General features: G+C 38.1%; 1 protein-coding gene across 2 annotated transcripts; it reads right to left on the bottom strand.

Moving 5' to 3' along the window:
• Positions 1-1,138: 1,138 nt before the first annotated feature.
• c3a.6 (complement C3a, tandem duplicate 6) lies at positions 1,139-17,330 on the bottom strand. Of its 2 annotated transcripts, XM_051109403.1 has the most exons (41): positions 17,174-17,330; positions 16,368-16,563; positions 16,064-16,232; positions 15,886-15,959; positions 15,645-15,733; positions 15,450-15,532; positions 15,226-15,313; positions 14,969-15,071; positions 14,765-14,885; positions 14,428-14,543; positions 13,720-13,866; positions 13,235-13,438; positions 12,870-13,061; positions 12,580-12,732; positions 12,382-12,511; positions 12,160-12,228; positions 11,818-12,012; positions 11,488-11,605; positions 10,035-10,126; positions 9,801-9,940; positions 9,375-9,587; positions 9,131-9,191; positions 8,957-9,043; positions 8,675-8,878; positions 8,496-8,571; positions 6,710-6,869; positions 6,138-6,227; positions 5,912-6,068; positions 5,515-5,678; positions 5,244-5,399; positions 5,104-5,163; positions 4,931-5,021; positions 4,364-4,412; positions 4,149-4,239; positions 3,917-4,000; positions 3,423-3,528; positions 3,256-3,345; positions 3,013-3,093; positions 2,838-2,921; positions 2,024-2,159; positions 1,139-1,414 (listed from the first exon to the last, which is right to left on the bottom strand). In XM_051109403.1, the coding sequence occupies exons 1-41, from the start codon at positions 17,242-17,244 to the stop codon at positions 1,273-1,275; spliced, it is 4,932 nt and encodes a 1,643-aa protein (XP_050965360.1). In that variant the 5' UTR covers positions 17,245-17,330; the 3' UTR covers positions 1,139-1,272. The 2 variants fall into 2 exon arrangements, with proteins under 2 accessions (XP_050965360.1, XP_050965368.1); XM_051109411.1 differs by lacking the exon at positions 17,174-17,330 and having other exon boundaries at positions 16,064-16,258; positions 16,368-16,512.
• Positions 17,331-18,314: the final 984 nt, after the last annotated feature.

The following is an 18,314-nucleotide window of genomic DNA, read 5'->3' as shown; positions in this document are numbered from 1 at the left end:
TGAAAAGTGCAAACAGACAAATTCAAAAATACAGTTGCACAAATGTGTATTTACACTCGCAGATTAAAGCACAAAGACATTATTTTCTTGCAAATTCAGTGCACATACTCTTCTATTGTCACAAATAAGTGAAAAACATGTTAAATGAACTGTTTTGTTTCGCGAGCGATAACAGAATGTTCAATAGCATTTTAAACATCGGGTAGCAACTGATTACATGTAATCTGGATTCCAAAAAATGACTCCTTGCAGTTAAATCGTATTGTTTTAAATTGCTCATATTTAGTTACTTTTTATGGATTACATATTAATCACACAAAGGCTGTATTATTCATAAATTATTGATTCAGGCCAATTATTCTTACTTTAAAATTTCTACATTTTCTACAGTTTTACATTTTCTAAATGAACCCACTTACACATTCCAGTCTTCCAGTTTTTGTGCAATTGCACACACCATCCACTAATCTAGCTATGACTGCACAGAAAATGGATACATTTTAATTAGCATTTGAATTATCAATCATTCATTTAACCATGCATTGCTGTCTTTGGAAGGTCTTTGCCTTTAAAACACTTTAAAATGCACAAACTGATGTAATTTCATCCACACATGCATGCAGACTAACTGCATTAGTGTGGTACAGTTATATGTATGAATGTTACATAATCCCATTCAAGTCTACGTGAAAAACAAGTTAGGTCAAAAGTAATCTAAAAGTAGTCAGACTACATTACCTAATATGTGTAATCCAGATTATGTTAAGTACAATTTTCATAATTTTGTTATCAGCAACAGACTACAATTTGTAAGTAATCTACCCAGCAATTAGAATTTTGTCACAAGATGTGATATTTGGTTACATTTCGGTTGCCACATCGGGTGACCAAAATTCAATGTAAATTCAACATCTACTGTCAACATTAAATTGATGTCCAACACTTATTGTTGTCCGATATTTATTGTTTTTCGGTTGTGTAACCAAAATCCAACATTAAGTCAATGTCAAACTGACTAAGCTCAACCAAAATGCAAAGTCTGCCTGACATTGGGATCCAGCGTCAACCTGACGTTATATTAACATCTGGTGCCTGCTGGGAAGACTTCAGTAAATAATAAACCCACTTTGATTAAATATTCACTTGAGTAAAAACTTTATTGTTGTCATTATAATTACAGTATCATCCCTGGTATGAACAAGCCTTTAGGGTTACCAGAAAAGGAAAATCAACCAAAGATTTTGGATTGAATTTCTTTGCTTGTGAGGATCATTAAGTTGTGCATCCAAAGTTAAAGAGCTGGTCGGCAAGTGCAGCGATGCCGACGTGCTTGTCTTTGTATCTTTGGGTTTGGGCCTCCTCTTGTGTTGGCCAGTATTCGATCCAGGTCTCCTCACCCAGGTTGTACCTCAGTCTAAAAAAAACCCCACATAAACACATGAAGACCATCCATACTGTGTGTATGTGTGTGTGTGCATGTTTTTGTGACATATCAGGACACAAATTTGTATAATGACAAGGGTATGACATGGGTATTACAAGGAGGAGGTGAATTATGAGGACATTCTGAGTGTCCCCATAATTCAAAAGGCTTATAAATCAAATGGTTTTTTTGAGAAATTGAAAAATGTGTACAGTTTCCTGTGAGGGCTAGGTTTAGGTGTAGGTCTGATGTAGGGCATTATAAAATACGGTTTGTACAGTATAAAAACATTAGAAGTCTATATACAAAGTCCCCACAATTCATCGGTCTGTGGTCCCCACGAAGGTAATAAATTATTAAAGATAGTAAATGATGTTTTCGGTAAGGGGTAGTTTTAGGGTTGGGTTAGGGGATAAAAAATATTGTTTGGTCAGTATAAAAACAATAGAAGTCTATGGAAACTCCCCACAATTCACAAAAACAGACGTGTGTGTTCAAAACTCGAGAGCTGATGTGAAAGCCCAGGGTGATGTGAATGTATTTTGGTTTGGAGAGGTCTGAAGTGGTAAATTGTCCTCATAATGTTCGTAAAGCTCCTACCTTCCACCAATGTTTGGAAGTGATGTGGTTTGTCCCATGATCAGGTAGGTTTTGCCTTCTTGGAAGTCTAGAAACTCTCTACAGTTAGGATGAGCCAAGAAAGATCTCATCTTCCCTTCCACATCTGCTTCAGTGCCTAAAAAAAAAAAAAAAATCAGTGTTTAATCAGGTTACTGCATTTGATAGTCAAAAAAACAAGACTTAACAGCAAATAGAAAAGTTTAGTGGCTAAATGCGGCTAAAGTAAACAGGCTCGTCACTCCACAGAGAGAAGAGAGATGCGGGGCGAGCAGAGCTCATTTGCATTTAAAGCAGCCTCGACCACAATGGGATGATTTTTGCAGAGCTGATTTTGGCAAGGTAAAAAGGGTGTTGTTTTACACTACCATTGAGCATTTTTAACCAAAGTATATTATAGACTTTTCATTAAGACCCTAAAGAACCATATCATATGACCCTTTTAAGGTCAGTAAGATTTCTTTGTTGTTGTTGAATATTCAGCAACAACAAAGAAATCTTACTGACCTTAAAGGGGTCAGTAAGACTGGAGAAATGATGCTGGAAATTAAGCTTTGATCACAGGAATAAATTGCATTTTACAATATATTCACATAGAAAACATTTTTTTTTTATAATATTTATAATATTTCAGTATTTCTGACCAATGTCGCCTTGGCAAGCAGAAGAGCCTTTTTTCTAAAATTTTACCGACCCCAAACTTTTCAAAAAAACATAACTACTGAATATTTCCAAATACCACAAAGGTCGATGTTGAGATGACAAAGCACTTTTGCTTGACAGGATGTCATCTTACCTTCTTTCAGCACTTGTTCTATGGTCATGTTGTAGATGTCTGCTTGCAGTGAAAGCTCCATTCCCATCATTCTGGTCTTATAAACTACAAAGAAATAAGTTACAGCATATAAATCACAGCGCTAAGAATTCACACAGACAAACACGTTTACACAAGCAGACAGCAGTGTGTTTACCGTACTCAACTCCAGGCGCACAGGCCTTAAAGGCACGCTGAGACTCCTTAATTTGATGCTTCTTTTGGAGACTGCAGTTTTCTGCAAATGCAGACACACACAAGTTACGCAAAAATAACCTGAACAACTTTTGTGACATTATAAATGTCTGTTACTTTTGATCAACTTAATGTGTCCTTATCCTTATCCTTGCTGAATAAAAGTATTTTTTCTTTAAAAACTTCAGTTAACAGGTGTACGTACCTTCAGCACACTGGCACAGGTCCTCATGGCAGAGTCTGTTCAGCGCTCCGTCTTTCTTATGAGGATGGTAAAACTTCACACAGCGATCATCTGTGGAAATGCGCACATTAGTGAAGATTTAGCACAAGATTTTCATTGCACATGTTGTTTTCTTGTTCATCACACACCTGGAGCGTTGTACTCATACACAGTAACTCCGGCGGGCTGCAGCATTCCCACTTCGTTGATCTTGTGCATTCTGAAGGCAATCCTTTCCCTCTCTTTATTGGAAACCTAAAGAGACACATGCACATTCATTATGATATTACACTGAACATTGTAAGCTCACTGAAAGTTAAATGGATTGAACCTCTGAGCACTTTAACAAACTCAAACAATTGTGAAGAGAAACTGAAACACACTGCTGATGATTTTAAAGAGAAATTTAAAATTAATTTCACTCAAACTGTGTAGGTGTCACATAGTTATGTTATTAGTGATGTACAGTACATGCACACTGACCCCTGGCTATGCATTGATTTAGATGACAATTTCAAATAATGTTTGTTTGTTTGGTTGGTTGGTTGGTTGGTTGGTTTTATGAGATTCTTAAAGGTTTGGTGATCAAAAATTTGATATTTGCAGCTACATGAATGATCCAATAAATAGTGAGCCCATGTACCTTATTCAAGAAAATGGTAAGCGCTCCGCGCTCCGAATGCTCCATCTCAAATCTCTCGATGTACTTTTCTTTCCCTTTAGATAACTGATGGAAATAAATCAGACATCCAAAAAATACGACATCCATCCAAGTATACAACTTGCATACTATGAGAATCATAGCTATCAGCCAACTAAAGACATGAAATGGCATGCTATGTTGTCAACTTTATGCAACCACTGTGCATTTTTACCTTTGAAAGATCATTGTCATCCACCTTAAACCCTGTCAGCAGACCGACATCCACAACAGTCATGGCAGCATCTCTCTCTGAGCTCTTGAAACTGCACAGACGGATCAAAACAACATTTAAGAAGCAGAGCGATCTAATATATCATCAGTGCATTCTCACATTCAGCTGAAGATGCAAATTTGAATGAATTAAACTGAAATTAGTTTTATACTCACTAGGTTTCAACCATGAGCAGGTAACTTTCGATGGCACCCGGATGTGACACTGCATGCAGAAAGATATAACAATGTTAAAGGCATAGCCAAAAAATAAAATTACCTCAGGATTTACTCATTCTCAAGCCTTTTTTGGTGTATATGACTTTCTTCTTTCAGATGAATACAATCAGAGTTACATTTAAAAAATGTCCTAAATTTTTCATGTTTTTGAAAGAAGTCTCTTCTTCTCACCAAGGCTGCATTTTTTTATTGAAAATACTGTAAAAACAGCACTATTGTGTAATATTATTATTGTTTTCTATTTGAATGTTTTTTTAACATAATTTATTCCTTTGATGCAAATCTGAATTTTCAGCATCATTACTGTTACATTTTTCTTTTCAGGATTCTTTCATGAATAGAAAGTTCAAAAGAACAGCATTGTTGCACATTATAAATGTCTTCACAGTCACTTTTGATCAATTTAATGCATCCTTGATTAATAAAATTATTCATTTCTTCCAAAAGAATCTTACTGGCCCCCCTCTTGTGGGAGAAAGTGTATGTACAGATGATGAATCCTACCGTCATGCTCTTTCTTCATCTGCACACTGAGATCAAATGCATTACAGTCATTTTCTCTCTCCTCAGGCAGAGCATAATAGAGAGAATATACCTGAATGGAATTAGAATTTATTTACATTTACTCATTTGATCGTAACAAGTGTATTTCAAATGATATTTGAAACAGTCCTCACCGAGAGCGTGGCCAGTCCGTTTCCATGAGCAGTGATGTTGAATTTCTGTGTTAGTTTGACCTGATGTGAAACATTTGACATGATGTGAAATGCACAATAAAATACAAATTTAACATGCATTTGTTTGTTCACTCTTTCACCTTGTCTGAGCGCATCACATGCTTGTTGGAACTAGTGAAAGTCCATTTGTTGTGAGTTTTTCTTCCCTCCACAGAGAGTTCAACATTCAGATTCATGTCCTGCTTCTTCGCTTCCATGCGATATTCAGCTACGGCCTGGAAAACGATGATGCTCGCCTAGACAATATTGATTTGATTATGATTAAGTGAATGCATCAAGACTATCATAACAACTATAGCAGTCAGGAGAGTGATTGATTTCTAAAGCTATTGACGTGTTAATGATCTTCACCTGTGTGCTTCCATGGTCTCCGTATGTTGTTCTCTGTGCTCTCAGCCAACGCACCGCCGCTCCGGCGCTCTGGAAATCCCTCGCTTTCACCAGAGCAAGAAGCGCATAACCTGTGGCCTCTAGAGAGTGCTGATGTGCCCCAGGGACCCTCCAGAATGTGCCCACTGTTAATGGAAAAATACAACTTTCTTTGTTTTTTTTTTTTTTTTTTTTTTTTTTTTTTTTTTAATAATGATGGCCCTTATATAAATATACCTTATAAGTCAGACTACAAACTGTTCCATCATTGATTACAACATGGATGACAAACAACTGTAGGAAGTGAACTGTGATTGGTTGTTGTTGTATATATTTGTGTGCTTATGTTGCTGTAGTTGAGCTGAACAATGTTACTGGCCTTCGTTCTGGATGGAGTGACTCCTCAAGATGTCTTTATTGAGTTTTCCAGCATGGGCCAAAGCGTAAGAAGTCATAGCGACAGCATAAGGATTGGTCAGACTGTGAACTCTCAGCAGCAGGTAATCGACAGCTTTTTTCATACTGCTCTGAAGATTCTAGTATAGAGAGAGAGACCGAGTGAGACGTGCTCCAGACGAAGATGACATATCAGGAATCACACTTACAGATTCAGCACAGATCTTGCTCCCCTCTTGCATGGCAATCAAGACAAATGCAGTCAGAGAGGCGTCATCATCTTTCCCGCGTACATCACCCTAAAATTGGCGCGTACCCAAATAAATGAGACAAATATATGAAAACAAATAAGATAACAAACAACCAAATAACAATTGTTAGTAAAATTTCTTTAACATTTCTATTGACTGTGATGTCTTCCATTTTCTCAAAATTATTGGTAGTATCATAATTATTGGGTGTTTCTTCAACTACTGGTACGATTGTCTCTTTGAATGCACTTGTATTCAGTTTGTCTCCTAATAATGTTCAGCAGTGAATCACAATTTCAAGTAATACATTCTCTACATTCTGGGGTGGATATAATTCCAGGCTAAAAAAAAAATATATATCTAATAATTTGTGGGACAAATTTAGAGCCTAATTGAACGTTTTGTGAAAATAATTTCACAATAAATATAATAATAAATAATTATTTTAATATTTAGTAGTAGTACTAAAAGTGTTAGTAATTATTCATTCTTAAATTATTATAATTAGTAGTACTATAAATGTGGCTTACAAGCATCTCTTCATGTATAACAGGCGCGTCTTCTCTAAACGTGCCGTCTGCCAGCTGTTTGTTTTTGGCCAGCCATGCGAGGGCGCTACAGATCACATTATCCTCTACTACGGTCAGATCCCTGGCCATCGTGAACACTTTAGCCACATATGCTGTCAGCCTTTGACGTTGAGACGAGCCGGAAAGAGAAGGTAATTGTAAGAAGCAATGTGTAACTATAATTGAGTAGGTAAATACGGTAGGAATCTTTCTCATGGTGCAGTCACATTCAGCAAATTTTCGCGGGCGAAATCAGTCATTTCAATAAGAGTCCAAGCACTCGTGTGTTTCGCGTGAGGTCGAATGGCTTCAAGCTGCTGATGCCAATTTGACAATCAGAAAGCTACTTGTTTTTAAAGTGACATCTGTATGAGCTGTGCGTCATACATATCTAAGCCAGATGGTCTTATTATTGGGAGATAATGGGGGTCCGCGGTTCTACAGGTAGAAAAAGGGGAACAGTCCAATTGGATCTTATCCATTACACATGCCTTGACGTTACTGAATTTCTGTTAAGAGTTCTCTCTGACTTTTGGCAACTAGCATCGACTTCTCCAGACTCCAGGGCAAAAAAAATATTCAAATTGTCAGTGACTGTAATTATAAAAGCACAACGCATAAATAGATAAATCCAAAACAAATGTTTAATGGAAAACATTATTCACAAAATGGTAAGCTCTTTTTCCACAGAAGCTGTTTACTTAGTGTAGTGTAGCCTCTCGTCCTTTGACATCCATTAAAAAATTATTGACTACTGACCTAGTCAGAGTACATACAGACACCTTTCATTTTTAACAGGAATGAAATGGGATAAATATGTGATGTGATCTAGGAAAACCCAACACGTGAAATTTTTTTTGTTTTTTATGTAACCAAAGCTATCTTTAGTTGACTGATAGCTATGATTTTCAGGAATTGAATTTTGAGAAAAACTGGTTTAAAGTGAGACGGCTTTTACTTTCACTTAACGAGAGCTATCTGTCAAGTCAGGAGTGCTATACTGTATCATTACACAAACAGACTAACGTCTGTAATTTGTAGTTTACATTTAGAAAAGTGAGCACAGCGCAGCTGTTTGCGCACTGTGCACATAACAGACTGTCATCAGTCTTCTCTTCTTTAGTAACTTCATCATCCGATCCTTCATCTCTGAAAGTGAAATAGTCCATTATAACATAGTTTAGGGCACTGACATCACCAAGATTGAGCACAGGATTGGTGGGGAATGTGCACTGATACACCTTTGTTAAATATGCTACGTGGTTTACTTTGATAGGTTAACGGTTTTTGTGGTGTTCAGAGAAAGCACCTCTGCAGCAAGTTCTTAACATAAGAGAAAGACACAATCATTTCTGCTTGCTGCAATAAATCGCTATTTTCTGCACTAAACAAGTGAATTTTGCCAAGATTGGCAAGATTGACATTCAACCTATTTTTGAATTTCCTGAAAACATCCCAGCGCGACATCCCAGTTTTCCCAGATCGCATCACATATACAGTGCATTCAATAGATTATGTTCTTCAACACTTAGATAAGCCTATGGGTGAGAATTCCAGTTCATTATCTGCTATAGGGAAATAACAAGAAGAATGACAACGTGCAGTAAACGGTAAAACTGTGTCCCTCAGAGCCTCATTTCCACATTAAATTCAAATTGGTGTCTAACCTGCCTAAGATCTAATGAGTTTTTTTTTTGCCTGCAAGAGTTTGCTAATGTAACTGCATCTCTTTAGAAATGTATTTCACCATGTGCTGCTAGGTGTGTTCATCAAGGCACCAAAAGACCCATCTGGTTTATGGAAAGTTTGCTGTCGCTGATAACCTTGACAGGAATAATATAATAAAAACTTAAGACTTTATAGTGTTTGTCCCATCAACACAGTCATTATAACAGAGAATACTGTGTTTTTGAGGGATCAGCTGACCTGTGTTGATGTGATTGATGGCTTCGTTGCGGCGTTCCATGCCAACAGTCTCCCACTGATTGGTGCTGTCCAGATAATGAGTGGCAATGACAGATAGAGTCGTATAGATCATGTTCTCCTCTCCATTACCACGAGGCTGAACAATAAACCGTCCCATGAAGTCTCCACTGATGGCCTGCTCAATTAACTTACTGAACTCCTGACCTTGAGTAACAGACATCAATCAGGACTGGATAATCGGATGGACAAGCAGAATAAATGAGCGTAGTGATTTCTCCTTACTGGTCACTGTGATGTACGTGTTAGCGGGTGTATTGGGAACCTGAGTGTCTGGTTTGGTACCCCTGACAGACACTTGTTGTACTCCACCTGTTTCACAGGTTAAGGTTGGTTTGTATCTGTTTGTGCTTTTTGGATATTATGTCAGCGAAACTCTATACTATTCAGAACTTTTACCTATTTTAGCAGGATTGAGCTCAACATTTGCCTCCTGTACCTTAGTGAGGACACCCTCGGACTGAAACAAAGAGATTTGATTAGTGTATTTTTTAATTAATGAATGGTTGTCAAGTTTTTCAGCAGTTAATCCAAAACAAAACACTGTGTTTTGTTTGTAATTCTTAAATACTTATGTATAAATACACATAATGCAGTCGGTTCTGTCATTTCATCAGCGGGCAGAAGGGAACTTTTTACTCACCACCACCTTCAGGATCTTTCTCACTCCATCACTGTAGACAGAGTCATACGCTGCTGCCTTCACCTCAATCCAGTGATTCCCCAGCTCCAGGGGAATCATCACATGTGGAACTGACCTGGAGGACATAGACTCAACCTCAACTTCGGTTAAGTAGGTGCCCTTTTTGCTGGCGGAGCTGCAAATATGTTTGGTCTCCATGAACTCTAGCCGTGCCTGATGAAGAGACCAACAGGCAATTGAAAACCAAAAAAAACACTTACAGTTTGGCTTAATTAACTGGCAACCACATAAAGCTGTAAACTTGGACAGCATGTGAAAAAAAACAGCTTTAATTTGGATAACTGGCACATTTATCCTGACATTAATAAGGTGTCTGACACGGTATTAGGTGATTATTGAGCAAAAAATGACTGTGTGATTGTTTACCCTAATTTTCTTATTGGTGTAGTTGTGAAGGATGGCCCTGATTTGTAGTTGTTCGTTGCGGATAGCTGAGTACGGCACCTTCAGGTCAATGAAGAATCTCTTATAAACAATGATCTCATATGGATCCGCAACACAGATGCCTTTGGAGAAAAAGACAGCAACTTAGCATATTGCCGAAGGTCTAAAACAAGGTGAAAAGTGCACTATAAATGTACATCATCCAAACATAAATACCGTGAGTTTCCGACAAACTGACAGCAAAAATTTGCCAGGTAGTAATTGATTCTTTCAGGTAGTTTCTGTCTCTTGTGATTGTTGTTGTTCCACTGAGACAGGAGAAAATAACTTTATAGAAAAAGCATTTACACAACTAAAGAAGTTTTTTTAAAAAGATGCTTAAATATCAAAAAAAACAAAAAAAGTTTCATTATACAATGTATAGCATGAACAAAAGTTCAGGACGTGTGAAAAGCAGCACCATTTGTAACCATTTGATTTTGAACACAATCTACACATTTACTTCACTGTTGAGAACAATAACTAGTAACTAGATATGTACATTTTCTGAAGAAAATGTGAGTGGTGCTTGCCATGGCAAAACTCGGCACTGTGCAGGTACTAAGGTCTTTTTTGGCACATTTTAACAAGCGCTATTAGCATGTAGCTGTTCACTGCTAGCATGTGTAGCATGTTTGAAATCCTGTATGCCAACATGAGTCAAAAGAGCAAAGCCTTATGTCTATACAACGTTCTGATGCAGAGATATAGGTCTTGCTAAATGGTTGCTAGGGTAGTCTGTTTGGTTGTTAGGGAGTGGATTGGGAGCTGCCAATGATGATACTCTAAAAGCTGTTTACCAGTATGAATAACATGAATCATCCCCAATGCCTCAATGACATTCAGATTTGAAGATCTGCCTCTTTAGGGCAGGTTGCTAGGGTGCCTGATATTGGCTGCTAGGGTGTGGCTAGGAAGTGTCAATGGTGATCTGTGATAGCTGTTTCCTGCGCTGAGTCAAACGAGCCCGCCATCTCGTCTGTATATCATCTGGGCCTTTTATAATGGCAGTCTGTCGGATCAGGTGCTAGGGTCCTCTAAATGGTTGCTAGGGTGTAGCTTGACGGCTTCATGATGATCAAATGAGCCCTCCCCCATGTTTATATGACATTGTGATGCAGAGTCATACTCAATGCAATATTCCTATGCCAGTTACCATAGTAGGAAAAACGCATGTGCTCAGTTCCTTTACCATAGTATGTCTAGGGGGCAGCTTTGGAGGCTCTTGCGCTGCAGTGGTACAACTTATACCCCATTGCAGGGTATGTCCTCACACAGCATGCCAGCCTCTCCAAATGCGTTGACCCACATGTTCCTACGAAATTCTCGCTCAGCGCTCAATCCCAAGTTTATGAACATTGCACACCTGGTCGCTTATAAAAGCCATAGCACACCTCTCCTCAACAAGCCTCATGATTTGATGCCTCTTACGTGGGTCTGTGACAAATGGTGCGGGGCAAGTTGCACGCCAAATTTGTACATTATCTATAAGAATAATAAGTATGTGAGATAATAATAGTGATGTTTTGCCTTTGGCAAGCACCACTATTTACAAATCACATCCATTCACTTCTGCTGCTTGAAAATGACTCTTACTCAGCTCTAAATATAATATTTGTCTCCTACTCACCATAACTTGTTTTTTTCTGGGCAGACCGGCAGAAGCTCCTCTGCCCAAAGCCAGCTCTCAGGGAACTGTGTACGTGATGTGATTTCATCAAAACTCTCATAATAGTCGCTATCCTCACCTGTGCGGGTTAACCGAAAAATACTGTGAGAAACTAGAAATTAAATTTTACAGGCGTTAGGTAAACAAGTTCACCTGGTCAGTTTCACCTGATCTGATCTGTAACAATTTTATTGTTATTTTATATGCATTGTGTACACAAGAAAATGGGTTTGTTGGCATGAGGAAACATGCGACAGAGTTTTAAGATCATGACAACCAGCTGATACGTACTGCGAGCCAGAATCATCTCCTCCTCTCCAGCCTCCATACTACGAGACTCCACGTCATGGCAGCAGTGCAGGAAGGCCTGGACACAGTCGTGTCCGTCTACGATGTATGTGGCTCGCCGTTCACAAGTGTAGCCGAGTTTATTATCCCTCATTCCGTCCACACAGCATTTCCTCAGATCACCAGTGTACTGACCAGCTGAGAAGACAATGTTAGTGTAGGATAATGAGGACAGATGGAGAAGAACAGCTGAAGAATGAGCACTGGAGTAATTCATTCATCCTCTCTCTGAATAATTTCCTTTCCTTCTTCACTGTCTGCCAAATAAAAGGAAAATCTCCTCACCCAGTATAGTTGTGACTCGCTGAAGACTCGCTCTTCTTCTTCTCTTTAAAGGTACGGGACACACAGGCACTACAGGATGTTTGAAAAGCAGGATAAGATTTGAGTTTCTTGACACTTTAAATGCAGTCATTTATGGTTAGCATAATTTTTCAAACTTCTTACTTTATAGAACACACTAGGGAATGAGAAATATTGGTTTATTTATAGTAAATACACACATACTTGTTCTGGTGTTGGTTCCTCCTGCAGTGTTGGACTCAAACATCAGACCTGCATCAGCGAAAACCCCCATACTGTCCCTTCCACCTCCTGCTGTGCAGCCGATGTCATGTTTCTCTATGATGTCCCAGATCTAAAACAAGAAAGACATCCTTTACAAGCTGATCGCAAGCTGTTGATGTGCTGATGAACGTCCTTCACCTTCGTCTGAGTGAGTCTGTTCTGGTTCAGGCCGTGCACAGCTTTATCCACTGCCACCAGACCAACTTTAGCTCCAGGATCTCCAGTTATTTGCAAGCTGAACACTTCTCCTGGCTCATAGATTGGTCGAGGCTCCTTCACCTGAACTTTCAGCTGTAAAACACAAGAAACACTAAGAGGAACACCTCTGAGTATGTCTGTTGGATCCGAATATCTATTCCTGCGGGTCATGTATTAACATGTTTCAACTCTCGACATATAAGAGATTAATAATAACGTGATTGACCCACTGTTCCCATGCACGTGTCCTTAACGTCGACCCAGACTGAATCCGACACCACCTCGGACGAGCCCACATGGTAATATGACACAAAGCGGAAGGACGGCACCATGTCTTTGGTTACAGGCAGAGACAGAGTCACTAATGATTGTCCTCTCCACTTAAACCTGTCTACTTGAACAATCTGACCTTTGCTCAAGATCTGAAAATGGTAGAAAGAAATAGAAGACATTTTCCTTGGACATCAGTGCTGTTTTTTTTTTTTTTTAGACACAATCATAATTGCTTGTGATCAAAAGCATTGCTATCATGTGGCAGTGGTAAAAGAATAATGCTAAATTATTTCAATTGGGCCGAAACAGGACTATCACTCACCATGTAGGTGAAATCTTGATCTCTGACGCCTGGACTTTGCCCTAGGTTCAGATTGACTTTCATTTGTTCACCAATCTGAAACTCTGCAGCCCCAATGCCAACGTGCAGGTAGTTCTTGGAGCCGCCTTTGGTTTTGTAGGCCTGAGCTGTCATCTTCCTCACTGCCTGCTGGTCTTCATCTAATTTTGGCTGTTTAGTTTGTACCTGGAAGTAAACAGATTGTAATTCTTGATTTGATGCTATTATATGCTGACAAACAAAAAAACTGACAACAGAAAGAACAGGTTAAGCTGGTGTCTGGTGTTTTGTTCAGATTAAATCACAGCAGTCTGGCCAGGCTAGGAGACCAGCTCAAACCACCTCAGATAGGCAAGAGTTCCTAGGGTGGTTTATAAAAGAGTTTTTATTTGAATTATTATTTTTTTTAACAAGTGCGAGGTGCATAAATTTGACTGAACAACAGTTCAGAGATAGGCAGGTCTTACAGTGATCTCCAGCGTGGAAGATCCTTCCTGAGAATTGACAGTAAGCTTTGCAATGCCATTGGCTCTCGTTCGACCTCTGACCCCTCCAGGATTGACCTGTACTTCCACGTTTTCAGCAGGCATCTTGTCAGGGTCTGTTATATAAACCTATGGAAACAGAATCAAATAATACATGTAAGAACGTAAATTACATTTCGGCTAGAACTGATTTAACTGTTTCTAAAAGCCATTTAGTGGTTTATTCAAGTCCTGTTGGATAGATCATATTTAGAGTTGAAAAAGATTTCCGAGATACAGTGTGACAATTAGAATATGATGCATGTACAAAATACCAGTTTTGTATAACTTTGAATATTTAATAATTACATTTGCAGCACCTTCATATATTGAATAAAAACAAAGTAAAAACACACCTAATGCACATTCTTTATTCATCACTTCATAGAATGAGTAAAAAACCTTGCTCTGCATTTTTTTTTTTTCAAAATGTTGCCCTGACCAAAGTGACTTGATATCGTAATTATGACTTCCCAACATGTAAACATGGACCAATCCCTTCTGTGGCGACATTGGACAATAAAGTGTATATAAAGTAAATCTTGCAATGAACAGCAGATCAGTTAGAGTATTTTCACCAATTCCTTTTCAAATATAGACTGCTTGTTTTTTTTTTTGTTTTTTTTTTGCAAGAATAGAAATGTTTTATACCGAAAGGTCGAAGGGCATTCCAGGTTTGAAGAATTGTGGTGTTTTTTGGAAGTGGATAGTGTACGGTGACATCACAATCTGAATGCCTTTCCTTTGAGCTTCCACCATTTCACTACCTGAAACAAACAGAAAAATGTGACTAAAAATGTTTAATATTAGTATGTAATACAATATTTAAGGTCAATATCAAATAAAATCATCTAAAATTTGGTCGTTTGGAAGTTGGGGTTGTTTTTTAGCACCTTACGCCATGAGCTGCATTTTTAAGACAGTGTAAAATCAATAATAGTAGTGGTAGCATGAGACTCTTGCGTTTCGGAGTGCACTAATCTCTTACCAGTATCTGTTAAAACACTGACTGAAATGTAAATTGATCGTCCAACCAGTTGGTTGATGTCTGGGAAGGTCTGAAGTATCGTCTCCTTTGTTAGCTTGGCATCACCTTCTCCATTTAATATCTGTGGTTTATGCAAATGCCAACATCAGTCTGAATCACTTACTAAGACCTCAGCTCAGGTTTGCGCTCGGCTGTGAAGCTCACCTGAACTCTTTGAAGAGAAGAAGGAATACTTGTTTTCCTCTCATCTTCCATCACACCGAACACCACAAACGCATGTCCGTTCACGTTGTTTCCATGCAGGTACCTAGAAAAAAAGAACTGTCACGTCACTATTAACTAGTAGAGAATTGCTTTGGTAACTACACACATCAAATGTAAAATTAAACAGATATGGAGTCAAATGACTGGACAGAATAATAATGCATACTGAAATAGGTCAAGATACATCATTACCGTACCTTGCTTCAATGCTTACTGTCAGACTAGCATCTTTCACACAGAAGAATGATTGACTGGTTGATAATGTGACTTCGTAAGTGGGAAGCACTATAAAAACAAACACACAAAATGACAAAAAACACTGCACAATCTGTACGTGTTGATGTAAATTTTAGAAGTGGTTTTAGATTTTTGGCACAACTGCCAAAGATGAAGTATTTCATTAAAAATGTAAAACTCATACCATATTCTTTTACTTCAAAGTCAGCAGTATAATTCTTTTGTGGTGTGTTCGTGAATCTTGTGACCACCTTCCAGATCCCAGGACTACAAATACAAGCACATCAGTCGCATCAAAACAGGCCTTTGAATAAATGTCCTTCTCCTCTCTATGGATAAGTCAAATGATAATCCAGTCGGATTTCTAACATGAACGCACCTGGCAGGTTGAGGTACGGCATATTTTCCTGATCTAATCCCTCGCTCTGGAAATATGGTTTCTTTCATAGTTGTGATACCTTGAGGATCCTTCAAGAAAAAAAACAACCACTACTAATTATTAATAATTTTACAGTATATGCTTTTAAATTATTTTGTTGATATATGTCCAATCACCATCACATAACTAATTATCAACAACTGTTTTTAGGAAGGCTACAGCGCTGTTTTTTTGAAAGTACCATGATTTCTATGGATATTCCAGCATGTTCAGATGGCTTCAGACCAGACGTCATTGAGAAGATCCTGTACTGAACTGCAGAAAGGATAAATGATAATTCATGGAATACTTTATTTTGTGCTTTGCATCATGACATTCAAAGGAGGTATCTAATGTAGAAGCTCCAATCAATTTATTGCCTGTGCTAGCAGGTGTGTAGATGGGCTTGTCTGTTTGTACAAATATATATCCAGACTGGAACGAGAGCATGACCACTTTCTCCAGAGTGACGGATGGAAACTGAGCTTGTAGATACACATACTGCTTCTCATCAGGATCATCAGAGAAATAGTCCCTATCACTTCGAATCTGAGCAACAGCAAACAGTTAAAGATCTACAACATGCATAAAAACAAATTGTAAATATAATTGCAGATTGTATAAATATGAAGAATCGCATGCATATGCTTAACATAAGGACAAAGTGTGTCAAAGTGGCGTCACCTTTATATCTGTAAGGATCTGGAAATTGTTGTCTGTAGTCAGTTTCACTGATTTAGACAGTATCTCCAGGTTCTTCTTCGGGTGATTTTTTACTATAATCTTCACATTCAGGTCTCCTCCAGAGTAATCCTGAGCCTCCACAAACACGTTCTCTGAGGAACCCACCCTCAGCAAATTAGGAGCTGACAGAACAAATCTGAGGAGATCAAATCAAAAACCTGTACATCCTGAAAATGATAGTACTGGACACCAGTATGCATGGTAGGTTTATTTTTGAAAGTCAATTCACAGGGAATATAGAGGATACCATAAAAGTTATACGTTCAAACGATACATCATTAAATACATGCTGACTATTTGTGACAACATGCCCCAATAGCATAGCACAGAGCTGTCACACTACATGGGGTAAGTTGTCACAGTGGAATTTTTTTTACGCAAACCATAAACAAGTTCATGAAACGGCAGAAATGCAAAAGGTGACATACAATAAAAAAATATTTTTAATATTTTTTATCATTTATCTTTTTTGGCCGACAAATATTATGAATTACATTACAATGCACATTGAAAGTAAACAGTAATAAATGAAATGAATAAAAATATATTATAATTAAGATAAATAAGACATGTGACAACATGCCCCACCAGAAATAAGCTTTGTTGTCTTCGGTGTATAAAACAGACATTTGTGTGACTGAACCTCTAAATTTATAGATACTAAGCTTGTAGCCCCAACTTTAACTGGTAATAATCATGTATCAGTTAATAAACTATTAAGGAAAAGCAGTGTGTTTAATACTCACAATGGGTCACATAGTGTGAGGAGCGGTGAGGAGAGAAAAACAACAGTCAGAAACAGCAGCTTCACATCCATCCTGCCTGTCTGTGTGTGGCTGTGTTCATGTTTGTGCCAACTCGAGTCGAGCGCACTTTTACCTGAGCTCACGCCCACCAAAACTTAGGCTACCATTTGAATCTATGTGCTTTACAACTGATTAAGCCAAAGCAGGTTCCATACCGTGTATATGTAAATAATGTTAATTTATTCAGATTTATTCAGTCTAACTGTAAAACAAACTTGAGTCGCTGTTGACTTAATGGGTTACTTTGATCAAAAACAGGGAATCTTACAGAGCTGTTTGTGGTAAGGGGCAGAGTTCACTGTGGTGAGATTTCCCGTAAATGACCTACACAAACCTGTTGTGCAAATGCAACCTTTGGTAAATCTGCTGCTCTTTTATTGATCAGTCCAGGCCAGAAATCTTTGATGTATTTCAGCTGGTTATAGTTGAACAAAGTTTTTCTGGATTTTTATTATTTTATTATTATTTTTTTTTCTCTCAGAAATTGGATGTTTTAAATTAATTTTAGTTTTTACATTTACAGCCATGACTCAAAAGATACAAAAACACAAAACAGATTCTATTCACTGAAGTACTCTCTTTAAGAACAGACAATTCTCTAGCAAAGAATCCATTATTAGTGGCACAACAAACTTTCTCATTTTGTTGTCCTCTCAAACAGATTGAAACCTTGTTGCCTCATTTGTCAACGAATTCACAAACAGCATGTGTAAGGAACCTCCTAAAGAAAATACTTTCAGACAAACAAGCATCCAAGGCACTAAAGAGCAGAAAACATTTTTCTTTCTGATGCGCATTAAGTGATCCCAAGAGGACTCTTTCTTCACTATTTGGCATTTTGTTGGCACTTAAACCTGATGCAATTAATTATTATAGTGCACGAACATCTGTTATCACTGGGGCAATCTGCTTCGGTTTCCTTGCTTTTTAATCCACTGGTAGGCTTTTGGAAATGGACTGCTTTTCATTGGTATTGGTTTGGTATTTGTTGGACACCATTCAGCATTCAGCACAGAAACTGGAATATAATCTCTTATAAAAGCGAACTGAGACTCCTTGCAAAGAATTAAGAATCAAGACT

This window comes from Labeo rohita, chromosome 1 (genome assembly GCF_022985175.1).
Source record: "Labeo rohita strain BAU-BD-2019 chromosome 1, IGBB_LRoh.1.0, whole genome shotgun sequence".
In the NCBI taxonomy this organism is placed as follows: Eukaryota; Metazoa; Chordata; class Actinopteri; order Cypriniformes; family Cyprinidae; genus Labeo; species Labeo rohita.
Note: the sequence above shows the minus strand (reverse complement) of the source record. Positions and strands in the feature narration are given on the sequence as shown.